This window comes from Nothoprocta perdicaria, unplaced genomic scaffold (assembly GCF_003342845.1).
Source record: "Nothoprocta perdicaria isolate Ctin4 unplaced genomic scaffold, notPer1 scaffold_275, whole genome shotgun sequence".
Classification (NCBI taxonomy): Eukaryota; Metazoa; Chordata; class Aves; order Tinamiformes; family Tinamidae; genus Nothoprocta; species Nothoprocta perdicaria.
Window position 1 is genome coordinate 152,798 of NW_020455505.1, and position 20,223 is coordinate 173,020.

The 20,223-nt window shown below is 45.5% G+C and overlaps 2 protein-coding genes across 2 annotated transcripts; one reads left to right on the forward strand and one right to left on the reverse strand.

The window, feature by feature from the left end:
* Window positions 1-1,559: 1,559 nt before the first annotated feature.
* Window positions 1,560-5,690, forward strand: COLCA2 (colorectal cancer associated 2). Its single transcript, XM_026041025.1, has 4 exons — window positions 1,560-1,711; window positions 3,464-3,524; window positions 4,617-4,843; window positions 5,352-5,690. Exons 1-4 carry the CDS (start codon window positions 1,565-1,567, stop codon window positions 5,688-5,690), a joined length of 774 nt encoding a protein of 257 aa, XP_025896810.1. The 5' UTR covers window positions 1,560-1,564.
* Window positions 5,691-10,863: 5,173 nt separating this feature from the next.
* LOC112948711 (NF-kappa-B inhibitor delta-like) lies at window positions 10,864-18,388 on the reverse strand. The gene is made up of 7 exons (XM_026040987.1): window positions 18,296-18,388; window positions 17,538-17,684; window positions 15,666-15,717; window positions 15,113-15,282; window positions 14,577-14,693; window positions 11,386-11,550; window positions 10,864-10,935 (listed from the first exon to the last, which is right to left on the reverse strand). Exons 1-7 carry the CDS (start codon window positions 18,371-18,373, stop codon window positions 10,864-10,866), a joined length of 801 nt encoding a protein of 266 aa, XP_025896772.1. The 5' UTR covers window positions 18,374-18,388.
* Between the last annotated feature and the right edge of the window lie 1,835 nt (window positions 18,389-20,223).

Consider the following 20,223-nt stretch of genomic DNA (forward strand, 5'->3'; position numbering starts at 1 on the left):
CAGCGGAGCGGAGCGGAGCTCCCGCCGCGGCCCCGCGCCCATCACCGCGACTCGCGGCGGGGCACGCGCCGCCCGGCCCCGCGCCCACGGGCTGTGCCCGGACCCCCCCAGCCCGTCACTGTCCCGCAACGCTGACCCCCATCACCTTGCCCCTTACCCTCCACTCCCTCACCCTGCCCTCACCACCCTGCTCCCCTGCCCACTGCTGCCCTTGCCCCTGGCTGGGCTGCTCAGAAGGGAGAGCAGCAGCAGCAGCAGCAGCCCTGCCCTCATCACCTCCTGCAGACCCCACCGGGGCCTCTTCCGAGCTAGCACACAGGATGCTCTGCCAGCCCCAGGGTTATAAATACAGCCCCTGCTCAGCTGCATTAGAGAAGAGGGTGGGGGATACCCTCACCCTGTCCTTCTGCCCGTGCAAAGGAGAGTTATAAGGTGGTTTGCAGCTAACTGTGCAAAAGGAGCTACCAGCTCTTTCCCTACCTCTATGTCCTTTACACTCAGTTCCGCTATGTGCAAACAGCACATAAGAGATGAGTAAGCCCCGGCTGCTGAGAGCACAGCTCAGGGAAGCCCCCTGGCAAGGCAGTCCCAGCCTGGCAGGCTGCTTTTCCCAAGGGCTCTGTCCACCCTTGACATCTCCTCAGCCTGCACGCCTTGCTGGCCCCAGGTGGGCTCAGGGCGGTCATGCAGGAGGGGCACATGCCCCACGGCAGCCCACGAGGCAGCAAGGCTGCAGTGGAAGAGGACCTTGTCCCGGGGCACGGGATTTCTTTGGCAAGCTGGCCAGGAAGCTGCTCCTGCCAGCCCTGTGCTACAACCCCCGCTGCCCTGGGCGGCCAGCGCAGGAAGGAGACCTCGCCCCTGGCTGTAAGCACAGGTACTGGATGCAAATAACAGCAAGTCTGGATAAAAACTGGATTCCGGAATGCTCTAACTAGAGTAGCAAAAGCACCGTAAGTGAAAGTGGCTGGTCAGAACAGGCAAATTCTTTACCATTTCCTGTACCGAGTCCCTCACTAGGTAGTGGCTGGTGATTTTTTGCTGCTGGGTTAAAGACAGAAAGAAGTTTATTTGAAACAATCAGGAGCTCTACAGAAGGGGCCAAATGAAGAGATAATCTAGGTTTGGTCGAAAGTGAATCACGAAAGCAGACACTTTATTTGTGTTTTATTTTAGTCTGAAAGACTACCTTGCATATTTACATTGTGTTATTCCTGCTCTTCATCTGCCAGGTGATGTGGTTCCTCATCTATTTTCTGGCAAATACAATAGGAATTTAAATTAATTTGGCAGAGGCACCAGATGGAACGGGGTATTAGGACATCTGGAAGGAAAAAAAGAAAAAAAAAGAATACAACATGATTAATGGATATAAATTTGGATCATCACCAACTTTTTCACAAATGTCAGGCGTGACATCTTTCATGCTTGTGGCAGGCTTGAATAGCAAGTGCTAAAGCTGCTGGACACAGTGATTATAAGTGACTTACAGTGACCAGTTAACGACCTGTTAACTCTAAGCAGACTCCATGCAGAGCCTACCTGCGTGCACAGGTGTTGCTCTATGCTCTCCACGCATCCCACGTTGAGAAGTGTTTCTCTGCTCCTTCTTTCAGGAAAGCCCAAGGTGTACCAAGGCGTTAGAGTGAAGATCACAGTTAAGGAGCTCCTGCAGCAGAGAAGAGCACGCCAAGCAGCAACTAGTACCATGGTAAGGAAAAACCTTTGGCTCCTCTTTGCCTCTTTCCCTTAGTCCCTGTTATCAGGTGCAACCCTCGGGCCAAGGAGAGCGCTTGGGTCTGAGCACATAGGCTTTGAAGATGGGGGAGAAGAAGGGTCAGGCAGGATAGCTGTGGCAGTGCTCTGTGGCGGTGATAGTCTGGCCCAACTAATGCAGGGAGAAAGCAGATGATGCTCCAGAAACGTCACTCACCCAGAGGAGGGCCCGCGTGGAGAAGTGTCAGCCCAGCTTATAGTTAGCAGAACACCTCCAGTACCATTATATTGGACAAACAAGCCAGGCCTATCTCCCTGCTTAAATCCCAGCATCAGCTGAAGGATGTATCCTCTCCAGCTCACCTTGGGTGGCTCTGGGGAACAACCAGAGCAAAATTCCTGCTGCATTAAAGTTTCCCAGACCTCTTCCTTCTACAATAGTGAACATACGTGTCCTCCCATGAAGTCTTAACTATCAGTCTTCATGGTCATTGCACCTGCAAGAAAAGGGAGTGGAAAGGGTTTAGGGATTTAGGACAAGCATCAGTTCATGGGACCTGGCTGGCAGAAAGGGAGGAAACCAGGCATAGGAAAATATCCCCAAAAGAGGACTGCGTCCTGCCCTGTTGGGGCCGGAGCAGGTCCTTAGCACAGAACGGGGATACACTCAACTGCTTGGCTGAATTTGAATTTGAACATGGTTCCGTAGCAGCAGGGCAGCTTCTAGCTCCACCTCCTCCAAAGGAAAGGGAACAGACTTCTTGCATGTAATTCCTACATACACACACACAAAACACTCCAGTTTCTGTGAGAGCCTTCCAGCCTCAGCCACCCCAGGCATTTGCATAAGGAGGATCGTAAATCATTATTGCTTCTCGGGTCATGACATTACAGCTCTGGGTGATTTTCAGATTTTATTTCCCACTTCCTGTGCCTCGAGACAGCTGATTGTACAAACTGCTCATCAGCATGGATCTGGTTTTTGCTCCCTGCTCTGAGGTTACACAGTGCTCCTTTTGCCCATGCAGGAAAAACTAGTAAGCTGCTATCACAGGAGGTGACCTTCACACTTTTTGGTGGGTAGATTTCCTTGGGGAAATCTTGGGGTGGATGTCCCTCCCAGATGACCAGGTTCTTGTATTTCCCCATCTGCTTAGGCTCTCTGCTTTTCCTCAGGAAACAAAACACTCCATTTTCATGCACCATGAAGCTGTGCTAGAGCCGTGAGCGGTGTCAGAGTCACTGAACTGACACCAGCACCAGTAGAACAAGCCCTTCGCATGCCCAGACATAGGGATACCTGCAACTGCCTGTAGCCACCGTTTCAAGGCAGCCGTTCGTTAACCTCTGCTTCTTAATTATATCTATCCCTACAAGTGCTTTGGGATGCCTCCTCTGTGCAATCCATGCTCCTGGGAATTAGCACATGTTAAAACACGACTACAGGTTCAGAGGCAGCAACAACACTACAGAAATAACAGTAACAGCGCACTGAAAGGCGTACACTCACAAAATGATATACTGAGGGCTTTAAAGCGGGTCGGTGCCATGCCCTGCAGTGCCGGGGCCCTGCTAAGGCTTAGAGAACAACCACGTTGCACAGGTAGGTCCAAGTCACAGCCCAGCTTCTCAGAGGCTTTCACATCCGTGAAGTGTTTACGCAGACAAGGTTGAAGCAAAATCTTGACTTACCTCAGCATGCAGAGAAACGCTCTACTTACCTTACTCTTCACTTGTTTTTGGTCAGGTTTCTCTGGGCAGCAGCAGCAGCATCCAGTTTTCAGACTCTGTGTCTCCTCCACACCCAGGTACAAAGCCTATGATACCATGTCTTATCCCTCCGCCTTCCTAACTATTCCCACAGCCCAGAGTCCTTCCAGCCCTTGGTGAGGCAAGCACTGGCAAATAACTACAAATGCAGCCAATCAGCGCCCAAACAGAGCCCGCAAAATGCAGATGAGGGTGTCGTGAGGCCAGCAGGGTACATTTTACCCTCTGCGAGAGCATGCTCACATCCTCCCATTCGCAGTCCGTTTTTCCCACAGCAAGGAGCAACTGCCCTTTCAGGAAGGGATGCTCATTCCCTGGGAATAGTTCTGCCGGCTTTGCCTTCCCCAGGGCTCAGTCTCAGGATCCAAATGGTGCTGCAGAGTGAGATCACCTTGAAGCGTGTGGCTGCGCTCCTGTCTCCAGTGGAGTTGGCAGTTCGTGCTCTCCTCTGGCAGAGCTCACAGGAGCAAGAGGAGTGTCAGTTTTTCAGCAGCCCACACAGCTTCTTCCTCATGCACGTGAATATTTAAGGAAAGGAGTAGTGGGGGTGGGGGAAGAAACAGCACTTTCGGGCTTTTCAGATCCTTCAATCGTTCTGCAGTCAAAAGCAGAGAGATCTGAAGGGTTTGGCAGGTGTGAATATACATTGTAAATACAAGGAAATGATTAAATTATCAATATCTGAAAATCAATTTGCTTATGTTAATACAGAAGTATGAGACAGACTAAAGGTCTTTCTGGTGGGCAAGTCTTCATCTATTAATGTATTTTGGGTATGTGCTTCTCACTTCCTCCCCTCTTCCAGATAAGCACTTTCCCCTCAAACCTGCAAACCAGCAGATCCCTATCCAAAATGCCTGGAGCAAGAATTTCTAGCAATATTTAAAGACCTCTGAGGTTTCCAAGGGAACTTAAACTTCCCAAGTCATTTGGGATCTTTTGAGCATCTTCCTCCTGTTTCCTGCTCCTCCAGAAAATCCAGGCTGAACTTGAAGGACCTTTTCCTCTTTTTGAATTTGTGAGGATGCTGAGCACGTGAGAGTACTAAAATATGCCCTGGGGAAATATCTGCCTGTTGTGGGGACATACATGGAATAACCTGCTGCTTGCTGGTTTATCTTCTCTCCTAGCACCTTTTGATGCAGAATCCATCTCCTCTGCTCCCAGCTATTGCCCATCACGGCAGTTTTCAGACTGCCTCTCCTGCGAAGAAAGCCCTAGCTATTTGGAGCAGCTGGTAGATTCCTACCTTCAGACAGAGGCATCCTCAGACACAGCCCTCAGTGCTCTCCAGACATCCTCACACTACATCTCTGACTCCTTCCAGCCAGTCCCACACTGCTTTAACCAGAGCCTGGTAAGCTTTGTATCCCCCAGGAGCAGCTGCAGACACGCTCGGTGGGAATTGGGGAAGGGAGTCACTTCTTGGGGCAAAACAGCAGCAAGCTGATTGGGAAACCTGGTTGCTTTTAGAGGTATTGAGGAAGACCCACCGCAACTCAGGCTGCTTGCTAGGACTCGGTCTCTAGCACCATATTCTGTTTCCTCTCCATCAGGAGCAGAAGAAAACTAAGCCTGGACCTGGAGAGTGGCTGCAGAATATGGAATATCCCTCTTCCAGATCCTGTAGCTTTCCTGTAAGAATTAGCCCTGTTAGTGTTAGCAGCTGCTAAACTCACAAACTCCCATTTCCTGCTTATGTCCTAGGAAATGCCTTCTGGTTTTAGGTCGCCAAAACCTGAATCGGGGTAGCCAGACCTTCCTGAGAAGGGCAAGGGTGTGGAAATCCTGGCTGTGCTCCAGGTATCCATATAGTTCCAAGAAAGGCATCCTAACGCATTGTTTTGCTTTCTCTCAAACTCCAGGCTCCTGGATCCCCTAGCTCAACCGATCTGTCCAGCCCACTAAACTATAGCTGCTCCCCACCTCAGCTGCCTCCTTTCACCCCAGTGCCCCACAGCCCTCCCTCTGCTCTGGACACCAAGCCCTTCGGCTACCCCGCCGAGGAGTGGTCCTGCCATACCCCGTCCCTGTACACCGCCTCCGCCTGCTGCTGCGCGTCCTGCGGCTCCGAGCACGGGGACACGCGGGTCCCGGAGTACTTCCCCTGCCCCGGTACGGACTGCATGGACTACCTGCCGCCCGTGGCTGTGGCCGACGACTTCTTCCGAAGGGCTGGCAACTGGGACATCTGCTACAGCTAATGGGAACAGCAGGTTTCACACGTCCATTGTATCCAAATAAGATTAATTGCCCATGAACTATGCAAAGTACCACTGCTATCACAGCCCTGTTTATTCTTCACTACTCACAAGTTTTCTATGCACCATTATCACTACATTAGTGTTCCTGTCTTGTAAGGTCAGAATTTCTCATGTGATTTTTTTTTTTTTTTTTGTTTTGTTTTTAAGAAACCTTAAGTAACCTTACCAGGCACATAACTTACTGGACACTAAAACTGCTCTTTTTATGACAAATAAATGATTTTGTACTCATACTGAAGCCTGCTCATTTCTACTGCGCCGCTGAGAGTTAGTGCTTGTTTATCCTGCTAAGATCTCAATCCTGGCCCTGCCAGCACCAAGCTGATGGTGAGAAGCCCACAGCAGCCTACCCAGGGAGCAATTTCTCAGCAGTAAGAAAAGTCTCGCTCACCCTTTGCAGCAGATGAGAAGCGTACAGGCCTCTTGGTACCCAGCATGCCAGCCAGAGAGGAACCCGGGCAGCTGCTCCCTCTGAGACGGACTTGCTGCTTCTCAGCCACTGGTTTTGCTTGTGCTGCCACATTGATGCTCACCAGTAATCCGTGCACAACAGGCCTGCTGTTTTCCAGGCAAGCTCAGTGCTTACTCCAGGCATCACGTGCCAGAGAGCCTCCACTGGCCTGCCCAGAGGTCAGTGCTATCAAAAAGAAAAAAAACTTCTTTGGCTACTGGTCAACACCTGCTCCCCAGGGAAAGCAGAGCTTTAGAGAGAGACTGAGGTAGCTGCAAAACCTTTTGTCTAGTTTGGGCAGTTGATACCAGGTTTTCCCCACCTTTCAGCACAATGAGGTGTAATAGGAGCCGAGCAATTTCTTCCAGTATAATGGGAAAGTTTTAGCACCAGAGGACATTGTTTCTTGCATAAACCCAGGCCTTATTGAGACTGTCTCTCATCTCCTTTTAGCGGCCCTAAGTGAGAAGGGCTGACAAGCAGTCAGTTGCTAAGCTGAGCACTCAGACTAGAAAGAAAGAAGCATTTCACATATTGAATCCAACACAAACTTAAAAAAGTGCATCTTCGAAGGCAAACTCATAGTGTAAGTAGCTCTAGGCTAACCTCCTCCAGAGACTTCCATAGTAAACTGAAAAGTTTTCCTCTTGCTAGGCACTGAATCTATCTACGTTGCTGTGAACATGTCAAGAAACACAAGTGTCTCAGCTGATAAGTGGGGAAGTGCCCTCCATAATACCAAAATAAAGAGCACGCAATATTCCTTCACTCTGAAATCTATGAAGAATCAGGTACAGATTAACATTTTTTTATTTGGACGTAAAAATACATATATAATGCCAGTTTCTCCATCAAACAGGCAACTCATTCTTTTGCTTTTTTTCAAAGTTTTCTTTAAAATATTTGACAACCTTAAATAATGCAACTTCTTAGTTACACATTTAGTCTCAGAGCTGGTCCCAGTGAGGAAGACTTTTGGTCGTATAGAGTCTATAAAAAAAAAAGGTAGGCAGCAGTCATTTCTGCTGCAGTACAAGGTGTGATTACCCCTATGCACTCTCACAGTCATCATTTTAGTCGTGATATCAGAGACTTCATTCACTGGGGGTTATCTCAAGACCTTGAAGGGTTTAAACTTCAGCTCTAGCCTGCTGCACAGCTCCCTGAGGTATCGCTACTCCTCTTGCAGCACCGGCACATCTTTCACCCCCATCAGAGCACATTTTCACCAAAGTTAAATAGTCACGGGATGATAAGTCTGAGGTAAGATATTCAAGGCTTCCAGTGGAAATGGAATGACCACATCTTCCCTGTGGGCTTGATGGTGTGGGCCTGAACTTAAAGAATCAACAACGCTCTTGTTAACACATTTTACAACAAGATTAATAGTACCCCAGTGTACCAAACAAACAGTGCCAGCAAGGAAGTCAGCTCTAGTATGACAGCTGTAATACAGTCCAACAACACATAGATTACCTCCACGTTAAACAGACATCTAAATTTAGTAGGCCAGCAGCAGATTCCAGTTTTAGTGGCATATATCTGTACAATTATCAGTGGTTATAGTGCAATCCCCAAGAGGACTGCTTTGTACGAGCAGAGACTGTAGTGTGCAGGAGAGACGTTTTGTCTGCCATCAAACCCATGGCTAATGTTTAGAGGTGAACACACTGAACTGGTAAACTGGTAAACTCTCCATCACATGTCTATTCCTGCTTCTCTGATATTGCCTTACTCTGGGAAAAAGAAAAAACATCTACCCGGTGAGGAAGCTGTCGCCAAAGGGCTGGTCTGCTCTCCCTCCATGGAGTCTCTCCCAGACTTCCAGGCTTGTAGATGGCTGAGGTTCCGTGATGGGAGCACGCCACGTGCTTTTAAAGATAGCAGAAATTTAACAGCTCTTGGCATCATGCTGCATGAGACCAGCTGCTCTGAAATTATCAACTGCCCTGATGGGACTGGGGTAATTCCAGGAAAATGCTTCTCTGTCCCTGGGACTCTGGACTCTGACAGCCTCTCAAGTAGGTTGCCCTGCCCTCTGGCCCTTACAGCCATCTTGAATGATAAACACTTCTGTTCCTGTGCTGCTCTTTCTCCAGTTGCTCTGCTGCTCCCTAGGCTAGGGACTGCAAGCACTTTTTAGACGCTGTTCGTCTCCAGTTCTGTGTCAGTGGCTCCAGGTGACATATGCAGCGTAAGTAAAAGCTTACAACTCCTGGACTGGCTATGATTAAAAGGGATGAAAGTTACAGAGCAGGACTATTCAAAGGTTGAAGGTTGTTTGTTTACAGGTATGCAGAACATCATCTGCATACCTTCCCACTCCACCAAAAAAAAAAAAAAAGTAACACACAATTTCAGAGAAAATAAAGTTCTTAATATGTTCTTAATATCTTAATTTCAAGTTCTTTTCCAGTTATACAGAGCATTTGATCAAACGAATTTTCCTTACCAACCAACTGGTGACTTTTCCATGGTACCACTTCAGAAAATTTGTTTAGTGATAACAAGCCTTTGTTATTAGCAACTTATCCAAAGCCATGGGTAGGAAGGAATAAATTGTGCAAATAAAGGGTATCACAGGCCGCCAATACTGCTAAGGTTATGCAAGGAACATTCTCTCTGAAACAATCACAAAAATATTGAGAGATGAACCGTGAAATAAGATGGGACTCAAATCAGTGAAATTCATCCCAGTAGAGAAGACTTAACACGCAGATCCATTCTGGACCTTAAAAAGGAATTTCTCTGACACGCAGGCCAGGAGTCAGTCGGCTTAACAGGGAAGGGAAAGGTGCTTTACATGCAAGGGGAAGCAGCAGCGGCCAACTGTCTCATGGATCCTGTCCAAAGACAATATGAGCGGTTTGTTGGCTGTGGCTGGCCTCAGAAAAGGCCTCTGATGTACGAGCTTTGGGAACCCGAACAAGACGACGTCTGTCATGAGAAAGAGTCTTTTCTGGGTCAGGCACGGGATGTTCCCTCTGCAAAACTCATCTCTCACCTCTGGGTACAGAGCGAAGTTGCATCCATCCCTTCCCAGAGAGGTATTTTCCCTAAAATTGTGGAGATGATGATGCTTACAGCTTACACATCCCTGATCATGCTACTCTGAGCTAAACATGGGCAGGTTAAATAATAAAAACAAATCACTCAGGAAAAGAGCATGTACTTTTCTTCATTGCTGCAGAAGAGCATTCCACAGATATTTCCAGAAGACAAAAAGCCTTTATGAAAAAAGGGATGCTCCCTACTGCATCTCATGCCAAGGGCTAGCCACAGATTTACAATTCTGTAAAGTTCAGGAAATAGATAATTTATTGACCATTTTTGACTTGACGTATCAGAATGAGTCACCAATGCAGGTATCACTCGATTCAGGACTTGTTATAGCATTGGTTCAAAGTAAGAAAGTGCATGCTTTAGCTGGCCTGTGCCCCAGATGTATGCAAATTTATGCAAATAAATGCAAACACAAGTCTACTTTTTTGTCAGATGATGTTGGCAGGTTTGTAGGCATGATGCAGTATGAAGCAGTAGCAAAACTGCAAGGAGGAGGGCTGAGAAAGCCACAGAGATCTATAATCACATTATATGCATTTCTTAAGAGCTTTTGTTACAGCCTGCTAAAACAGTTGTTTAAATAGACTAAGTTTGCAAAACTCACAAGTGCTTTAGACACCCCAGCAGTTTCATTGAGGAGTCAGTCAGTGGATGATCAAGGAAATTACTGCAGTGATTTAAGATCTGCCCTTCACCATTTTGTTCAGTCCTGTTAGAAAAAAAATAACTTGTGCAACACTGAAAAAAACAGCAAATTCGGAAAGCCCACTAGAAATGAGCCACCTTCTGTGAACAGACTGTCAAAACATAGCTTTCCCTCCACTCAGGCATTTATTTTCACTTCTACTGACCCAGCAGAGATACTACAGTTGCTTGATTGCACAGCAATTCACAAATAATTTCACAGAAAGAATAAGAATCTATTAAAACATTCCCTAACATAAGTAAGGGAATAGGGGAGCACTTTCCACATTGCACTCTAATCTTTTGCTCAGGCCCACACCACTCAAATATTTTCATCTATTTCTAAATGCTGTTGGTGATGTCATCAGACAGGCTTCTGCTCACTCACGTGCAATCCAGCCCTGACAAGGAGAGCTCCTCAGGCTGCCTGGGCATTTTCAGGCTATCAGGAACATTTAGGGTAATTGCACGCTCCAAAGGCATCAGCATTTTACCCAATACCTCTGTATAGGACCTAGCAAGAGGCACAGTTCTAGCATATTTTAGAGCAGCGTTTCTCAGCCTTCCTTTAGATAAAGGACTGTCTTGTATTCTCTTGCCACCATACTTTGCAATTGCCATGAAATGAAAGTTTGATTGCACCTTTCTGCAACAGCCATTCATTTGGTTTGTCTTCCTGCTTACAAGAGTACATTTGAGGATTATCATTTCTTTCATAATAAAGGTTTCAATCATTTCAAAGTTCATGTTATGACATATTGCTAATGGTCCACAGGTTGAAAAACACTGTCGCACATCCGTGGTTTAAAGACTCTGGAGACAGAGACACTTTGATTAACCATCCTCACAGATTTTCTAAAGGCCTTGTACAACCGGTAAGCTGAAGTTGAAGTCAGGCCAGAAACTGCAGGCAACCTAGGATCTGGCATTGCGGCGACAGGAGACAAATGCAGATGCAACTCTCCCTTTCTTCAGCAAATGCCTTATCTGCCAAGAAATGCAAAAGTTTATAATGCACTGTGAGAAACTGCAGATGAGTGCATGTATTAGCTCTGTGTATAATATATTTATATATTGACACACGCACACAAACACACATATATACGTATGAGAGATAATGACCTCCAGCAGCCTCATACCTGTAGCCATGAAATTTGAGCTTCCCTTGAGATTTCTTCCCATTATAAAAGAGCTGTGCACTGATACCTCCCCTGATTTTTTTTGAGTACCAGCTAATTCCAGTAATTTGAGTGTCAGTTAATTCCTAATTTATGCTACTGCACAATGGGTTTACTCAAGCAGGGAACTCCAGTCTACATCACTCCAACCTTAAACCCATATCATGTGCTTTGATGACAGCATGCCCTCACTCTTTCCCTGCAAGCACAGGAAAATATGAGGATGTGTTAGGAAGTAGGCGCAATGTCAATCACATACCTGGTCCCCAGCCTTCCCAGAAGGAGTCATGTGGATTGGCTGATCGTTGTCTAAGTTTCGGATGCTTGGATCAGCCCCGTGGTCAAGGAGCAACTGGATGATTTCTTTCTGGTTCTTGTCATGTTGCAATGCAGCTGCCATATGCAAAGCTGTATTGCCATGAGCCTTATGTAAGTGGGAAAAAAAAATAGGATATAGCACTACACATTAGGCATCTTTAGTACTTTGGGTACACATTCTTGGTTTAACATCATGCGAGGGCTGACAAACAGTCCTATCATCTGCTGGGACATACAGCTCCAGAGCAGACAAACTAAATAAGGATGGGCTCCAGACATTCTCCTCGTTCCTACCCAGAATGCTGAAGGCTACGATTGACTTTATTATCTTTGCACCCTCATTAAAGAGAGTTCTAAGATCAAGGGCCAAGTTAGGCATTTCTTGACTCCAGCATTTTGGGAGATGGAATTTGTGTAGAAACCATAGACACAATTCGCTGAAATGCCACGGGGGGGCGTAGGACGGAGTACACAGCAATTTCTTGCAGAAAAGCTCTGATACCACCAGACCGTGTAGAAATTGGTGCCACTGCCTAGTCAGGTATGACTGCTAACGGTTTGAAATGACAAAGAATTTATAAGCAAATGCATATGGTCAGGTATTATTTTTAGTCTGCAAGAAGTCTCATTCAGGCAGCTATATATATATATATATTTTCTCCTCTGAAATGATCATGTTTCTCAGGTTCATTTCTCATGAATTTGGAAGGTTTGGACACACACTCTAACTCCTATTACTATTGCCTATTTTGCAAGGAATATATATAGTATTCCAGTCCCATTGATCAGTAATATTCCAGTCACACACAGTGACTTTGAAGCACAGAAGAAGGAGGAAAAAAAAAGACAGATGGGGGAAGGTGGTGGGGAATAGTACAGAAATCTTAAAAGCTCCTTTTACCCAATGTATTTTTACAAGCCCTGAACCATCAGATCCTTATCAATTTTATCATCTCATAAAATCAAGGGATGGTCTCAAACTCTTTATGGGACTTCTCATTAAAATGGAAGCATCTGCATTTATTTGCTGCAATAAATACAGGAACACTCAATATCTTCTAAATCCAGGGACAGGGCTAAGAAAATACGGCAATATGACAACTGACAGTTCCTGATCTTGAAGCCTTTTCCAATAGTTTTAATAGGGCTTATCTGAGACAACAGTTTGGAGCACACAAATACAGGCTCTAAAATTTCTTCAGGTGGAATTTACCTCAAAGGCCTCAAAGCTTTTCCTTATTATAAGAACCACAAGGAAGTAGACAGATGAGTCAGGGAAGCCAAAACAAAAAGACTCCAGCATCCCTATCCTCATGCCTTTTTCGTCCTTAGGAGAGTTTGGAAGCTGGAACGGGGAATCAGCCAAGCTTGCCATCATATTTCTCATTGCTGTAGACAGTCCACCACCAAGACTGAGGTCTCAAGGTGATCCTATCGCAGAACAAAACTCTCAGAGGATGGTGATCAGGTCAAGCTCCTGATCACTCCCAAGGACAGGCTAGTGCATGCTTAATGGGTCTTAAAAGATACGGAAAGAATGTAGCAAAAGGTAGTATGATTTCACCTTAGAGAAAGGCAGAAACAATGCGTAGGTACCCACACGCACAAGACAAAAAACGATTCCAGTCCAACAGAAATCTGTAAGAAGAAACATAAGCCCAATATCTCTTTTCTATTTACTTAGTGACTTCGGAAGTAATCACTTCTCTGATGGACACAAATGCATGGATGCTGTAGGCAGTACAGGGCAAGGCTAAGAGATGGTGACCTTCTTGAACGTAAAAGCTGATGCACTGACCCTCTCTAAGCAGGGAGTCATGGCCTTCTCCTCCCCTCCCACTGCCCTCCTTGCTCATGCAAATAGTTCGACTCCACAGAAGCACCCAAAATATTCGTGCAGTCTTGCTGGAGGGGGGCAGCTAGCCAGGAGCCAAAGCTCTGGCTGATGGCACAGATCGATGCCTCAGCAAAGACACAGGAATGTCAGCATTTCTGCTCAGGAGGATGGGTGCAGCCTAGATACAGCTGCAAGATAATGTCACTGCTTTATATCTGCTCAGAGGTGAAGTTTGGGGCAGCAAGGGGATGGGTGACTCAGTGGCAGCACTGGAAAGCTTTCTAGCTTGCTTTCTACATCCTAGGGATAGCCATGCCTCTAGAAACTCTACACGAAGGAACCAGCATTAGCAAACCTTCAACTTCGGAAGCAGAGCTGTGCAGAGCACCTAGAGCCGTGAACTTAGCCGAGTTCTCAAGGCCCCAGATCCAGAGACAATCCGCTTTCCAGCATGCCTCTGCTCAACAAGGATGCTGCCTCCCTTCAGAAAGCTGCTTTTGCTGCGCTCCACCCGCTTGGCAGCGTCAGCGTCTGGGTTCATTGCCTGCAGTACATGTGTGTCTTTCCTTACTGCTCATGACAGCTTTTAAGGCTTGGTGGGTCCTGTAAATATTTTGCTTCTTCAAGCTCAGACTCACAGCCAGCAATCTATGCCCAGCTACAAAAAGGGCTGGGAAACTTGCAAATACGTCTAAGGCAGAAAGGGTCACTGGTACTGAACTAGGAGTTCTGCCCTTCACTGTGGACGGTCTTGCTGACAGACATCACTGGCACAGAGCTGTCCTAACTGTTGCGTCTCCACATTATGTTGCTGTCAATAGCAAAGCATTGCATCGCTGCAGATCTGTTTTCTCAGTCTTCATCCTAAGGTAAAGTTCGTGTTCCCTCCTCAAGTAACTGCTTCCTTTGTCCCTTCTCTTCCCTGATTTTCTTGCTCGCTCCTGCCGGTATCTCCTATTAAGAGAAAGACTAGGTTTCATGATAAAACTACAGAGCTCAAGCCCAGCAGTACTTTTCAGGTAAGGCATCTAATTACTGGAAAGCATAGTTTCAGATTCAAAGAAAATCAGATTCAAATTCATCAACTGCTCTTCTCCCCAGAGAGGGGGGGAAAAAAAAAAGTATAGGGGGAGAGGATACTTGATTTCTGCAGGACCAAAGACATCTCCCATCTCCTAACAGGCCTGTCTACATGCAGCATCCCACTGCAGTTCAGGTCTCACACAAACTTCCCTCTACACCTCCTCCATGCATGGATTTATACACAAGTCCTGCCCACACACAGCCCATCTCACCTTGCTGTTGACAAAATCCTTGGACTTGAAGGGGTTCAGCTCCAAGAAGTATCTGAGCAGAGAGATGTTCCCATCTTGGACTGTATAGTGAAGAACTGTCTTGTTGCTTTTCACATCCTGTTTACAAACAGAGGAGCAACACAAAGTAAGGAATGCTTTACAGAGCAGCCTAAAGACACTATACAAATCCAATGGACAAAAGTCTCGGCCAGCTCTGCAGCTCCGTGGGAGCATCTTTCTCCCTTCGGTGGCCTTATTACTGTCCAGTGTTTGCTTCACACCTTCCCTGTGGAAACCAGCTCCCAAAAGGTGAGAGCTGGGAGCCAAATTCTCACCCAAGCTCTGCTCATCTCATATTGCATCCAGTCACATGAAAAAGAAAGAGCTTGCTCCTTGTGTCAGCAGTTCATTCATTTCTTCTTCAATTCTCTATTTTGAGCACAGCGCAAGCATCAGACAGCTCAGCAGAGCTTTCCCACATGAACAAACAACACAGGGAAAACGAGCGTCAGAGAGAGGCCGTACAGATGCCTTACCCGGCTGTAGACGGAGGCTCCTGTCTGGACCAGGAGGTGGATGCAGGACTCCAGCTCTTCGCTCTGGTGCTGAAAATTCTTCTGCCGCTGCTCCACCATGGAGGCCTGAGCCCGCTGCTCCCGCAGCAGCGCGTTATGGGCCAGGACGGCACAGTGCAGTGGGGTATGACCTGGAAAACCAAGGCAGCCCGGGAGATAACGGCAGTCCCGACAAAGTTACGGATTCAAAGAGATGGAGGGAGAGCTTTGGGAGAGAGCGCGTGTGGCTGTATCTGTGTTTTTAAGGCACAAAGACCCTTCAGCTGGTCTTGGAGGTACCAGTGTTGGTGGCTGTATGAGCGGCTTTACAAGGCACTTCAGTTCTGTGTGTGCATTTAAAAACCACTGAACACTTGAGTTCACAACAAGAATTTCCCCAGGGAAGTTTCTGAAGCTACTCTGGCCTCCCAGCCCATCAGCAAATATCAATGAGCATCAAAGCCTGAAATAGCCAATATGCTTTTTAATTTTCTTGCTGCCACTATAAAATATTCATACAGACAAGAGCTCTTACCTTCAAAATCCTTCATTTCTAAATCAAGAGGGAAACCTAGTGACAGTATAACCTATAATTGACAAAACAAATGAAAAATTTTAGGTCAATGGAGTGGAACATTGCCCAAGTCAAAATTAATTAAAACTAAAAGTCAAAAAAAGAGGAAAGAAAAACTACCATTTTCTGCAAGGTAAATTTCTATTTTACACTAGATTTTAGTGCTAAGAATCCTATTCCCAAGCAGTGACATTCAGGTTTATCTAGGATGATTGCTTTCCCTAACTCTAGAGGTCAGGCTACTCTCCTTGCACTTACCCTGATCTAAGCAAACACACATCTCCACAGCACGAAGTCTTATTACTATGTTACTCTCGACAAGGAAAAATGAAAATCTCTCCCTGACATGTACAGCAAAACTTTATTACATAAAAGCTGTCTGACAATAAACATTCATGGTCTGGCTTTACGTATTTCACAGTAGTGTGAAAGGTTGATAAAATAGTTTGTTGCAAGGGCTACAGCAGTAAAAACGTGCAACTTGCAAAAGAAGCAAAATCATGGTCTGGAAATGCACATAGCTTGGATTTAGTAAAGCACAAACAGTTTGAAAATTCAGCCTCAGAAAATGTCTATCTGATGAGATGCAGCCAAGGAGATTCTTATCTAAAATATTAGAGATAATACTTCTTATTTTTATTCTTGGTAGAATAAAGCAAGTTGCTAACATTTCAGCATCTTAATGGAGAATTTTGCATTGCAGTGACTCATTAAGAATCATATCTAGTTAGATGAGGCACAGGACATAATCCTTCCACGGGAGGATTATGTAGAGACGTTAGGGCTTGTGCTCTCTATTCATAACAATAATGCAATATATCCAGATCAAATATTGACAAATAGCTTTGAGGTGCCTGATGATTAGAGATTAAATGTTTAGGCCATTACAGAACATAAAACAGCAACAACAAACATAAAAGCAAGAAAGCATAACATCTCACGGCTTTGACCCCTGGAGTAAGCCCATGTGTATTTTTCCGTGTTAAGTTAGGTTAAAAAAGAAGCATTTCCAACACAAGGCATTAAGGAAAGTTCTGACAGAATCATCTGAATGAGGCACGCTTTCCTTAGCTGAATGAACACCTGTTTTCCTAGGAACTCACCATGTTACACATTAACTGCCTGCTCATGACTTAACCCAGGGCACGCGCAAAGCAGGGCTAATGAATAATGGAAAGCAACCGCTGGCGTGCTGGTGACCCTGCAGCACTTTCACTGCTATGTGCTGCATCTGCAGTGCACTCGGGACCCTGGCCACAGGGAGATCTCATCAGCACAGCTGCTCTAATTCTCTGTAACAGAGCTGCCTATCCACAAGTCTCATACAAATCCAGGGAGGCACCGTTCATTTATCTAATTTAACAGCCAAGAGCTAAGCAATTACCTGCATTGTTCCAGTATAAATATCTGTGCCATGTAATGCCTTGCAGATACATTTCCACTGTGGGTTCCCTAACAGACTGATTTCCTCTCCAACACTATTACAGTCTGACTGGTACATAAGCTAAAGGTAAGCCCTGTCTACACAGAGATAAGCCTGTGTTAAAGCGAAGAGTATTTTTAACACATTACAGAGCAAAGATGTACTTTTTCCAACAGCCAGGGAACTCCTCCCTTTCCCCGAAACAAGAGGCCTTGGGGGCTGCTCCTAAAAGTACTCCTAGAAGTGGAATAACCTAGGAGGACAGTTCCTAACATGTAAAAAGAAAAAGAGACTTTGGCCACCATTTAATTATATCTTTCCTTTTGAAACAGTTCTTTCAAGGCACCAATACCACAACTTTATTGCAGGTTTATATTGTTAGTAATCAGAACCAGAAAGGCTTTTCCTACCTGGAGAACCTGAGCAAATCCATACGTTGCAGCGAGATGTAAAGCTGATTGCCCTTTGTAGTCTACAGCGTTAACATCTGCTCCCATCTGGATCAAATCGTAGACAATAGCTGGCTGCCTGGCAGTGACAGCCACCAGCAGAGGAGTCTGAAATAAGCAGCACAGTGAATAAAACGTGAGAGTCTTCAGACAGATGCCAGCGTAAGAAACAAAGTGAAAGACTGTGCTGAACAGAATCTAAAAAGCTGAAAGCCATAGCACAGAAGCCAAGGACAGCTCACAGATGGAGTTTGAATGCCCAGATTCCAACTGAGGGCACTTTGAGACTGGAGTACGAGCCGAGTTCCCCAGCTCCTACTGAACACCACTTACTCTGCTTAAGCCCTTATGTGGGTAATAGCCTGAGCTCAGCACCTCAGAAGCATCATTTATTTCAGGGGCAGCACCCTTGGCATATACCAGTTGTTCAAAAATTCTTTGGCCTAAGAGATTATCGTCAACACAGGGTGCCTTCCTAGGTCAGTATTGTCTTAGACCACCCTGTGAGTCACAGGCTGAAAAAGACCATTTTCTTGCTACCTAACTTCAGGTTCCTGTCAGAGACACCTAAGCCAGAGGTATCATTGTACAGTAGAGGTACAATACTGGGATAATACAGAGGCTGAGCTAACTGTTGAAGGCATCAGTCACTCTCTACCACACAAAGCCCATGCCCGTCCCAAATGCTGCCATATGTGAGAGGTAGTGGCCCACATTACCTTTCCTCTGTGCTCCTTGGCATCAAGTCTTTGCATCTCTTTCATTCGTTCTGCAGCTGCCAATGTATACGCCCTCATACCTTTAGCTGCATAAATATGTAGAACTCTAAGACAGTAAATAAAGACACCGATCATTGCTTAGCCATGAATCATTCTGGGAGCAAATAGTTTTATAGGGCAGCATAGCGCCTTTGAGGGGGTTATACCTGGGGTTCCACAAAAAAACATGATCAGCACTGGAGAACTTGACATTGAAAGCACTGACTCCCAGGGAAAGGGCTTCCTACCTCAGAATAATTGCTGTTTTCAGGAACCTGCAGCATTCCTGAGCTTTGACAACCCATCTCCTTTGCACTTCATCACACTGTCAGATGAGACTCACACTTGTGCCAAGAGGTATCCAAGTCCTCCACAAACCTTCGCATGGGGGCCTAATGTATTGCTTCAGATTCTCCTTTGTTCCTGGTGCTACAGGCTTGGCATAAGTAATATCTCATCATTTCAAGTAACCAACTGCCTCTTCCAACTGTGCATTTGCAGAGAATGCTCAGCTCTACTTGGTTATCTAAACCAACAGTAAGGTGCATTGATTTTGCCTATAAAACAAAGAGCTGTCATGTCCCATGGCAATCCCAGGTCAGCACGCAGTTTTCTGCTACCCTGGTCCTTAGAGAAGCAGAAAATGCTGTATTTCAGTAGCATTGCTCTGTGTCTGAACTGCAGAGAACTACATTGAGCTCTGCACTACTCCTCTTCCTTCAGGTCATCTCCAGACGCACCAGGTGTGCCCTACACCACGAGTTGATTTGTGCTTCCTCTTTGCACAGGAGGGGACCATCTTTCAGGCAGTCGCATCAGTCCCGTCAGGCGCTAACATGCCATTCTTTGGGGCCAGAAGCTGACGGGGCACCCCTTCTTTTTCCAGGTGGTTTTGTAGCACAGGGTCACACCTGACAATTTCAAGAAGGGGAAGTGCCACTTAAGTTTGGTCTAATTTCCAATCAAGTTCAGGAAGAGCCAAAAAGTAGCTCTTCTGCATATCCCCAAGGATGTTAACAGAAGATAACAGGGATAGGACTGCCATCTGAGCTGCAGGGTGCTTGCCAAGTAAGGGCTACGTGAATAAACAACATCTGAGGCAATATTTAGGTGACAGTGTTCCTTTTTAGTCTGCCTTGATTTCCAAAATCAGTAGAAAGCCTAACAGCTAATCTGTGCTTGTAAATAGCCCGTAAAAATGCTATTGACCTGAGTGCTAAGCAAACGTTGTTACGCTTTTGGAGAGGAAATAAGACACTCTAGCCATATGAAAGTTACTGTAGATCTTTATTGAAGAAGATTTTATCTTTTTTTCGAACCAGAACAACCCAGAAAGAAATTCTGAAATATTTTATCAGTGGTTTATATTTATACACAAATTTTACATACATTGAAGTGAAAGAAATTCAAAAGCCATCTTAGCAACTATGGGCTTGATTCACAACTGCATTATTCCAGTCTTATCTTGTGAATATGGTTAATACTTTTAAAACTGGAGTAAACAGTGATGAACTAAGCTCCTTTCAATTAATTTCTTTACTGGGTTTTTCTGCCAATGCAAGCCACTAATTTCAATGCACCTGAAATACTGCTATTTCCAAATAACTTTATGATCACTTAGACAATCTATCATCTATTCTGAATTTGTTGATATTAAATAATGTTTCTTTTTTTGACAGTTTTTTTTTTTTTTTTTTTTTTTTTTTTTAAACATTAGCTTGCATACCTCCTCCAGGCATGAACTGTAAGATCACTAAAAGTATTGCCTGGGTGGCAACTGAACTGCTGGGCACTGGTTTAATAAACAGTGCAATAAATTATTTTCTGGAGAGTCTTGTAAATAACAATATCACCTAAGGTTCCTGGGCTTTAGAAAGCAGAAAAACCCA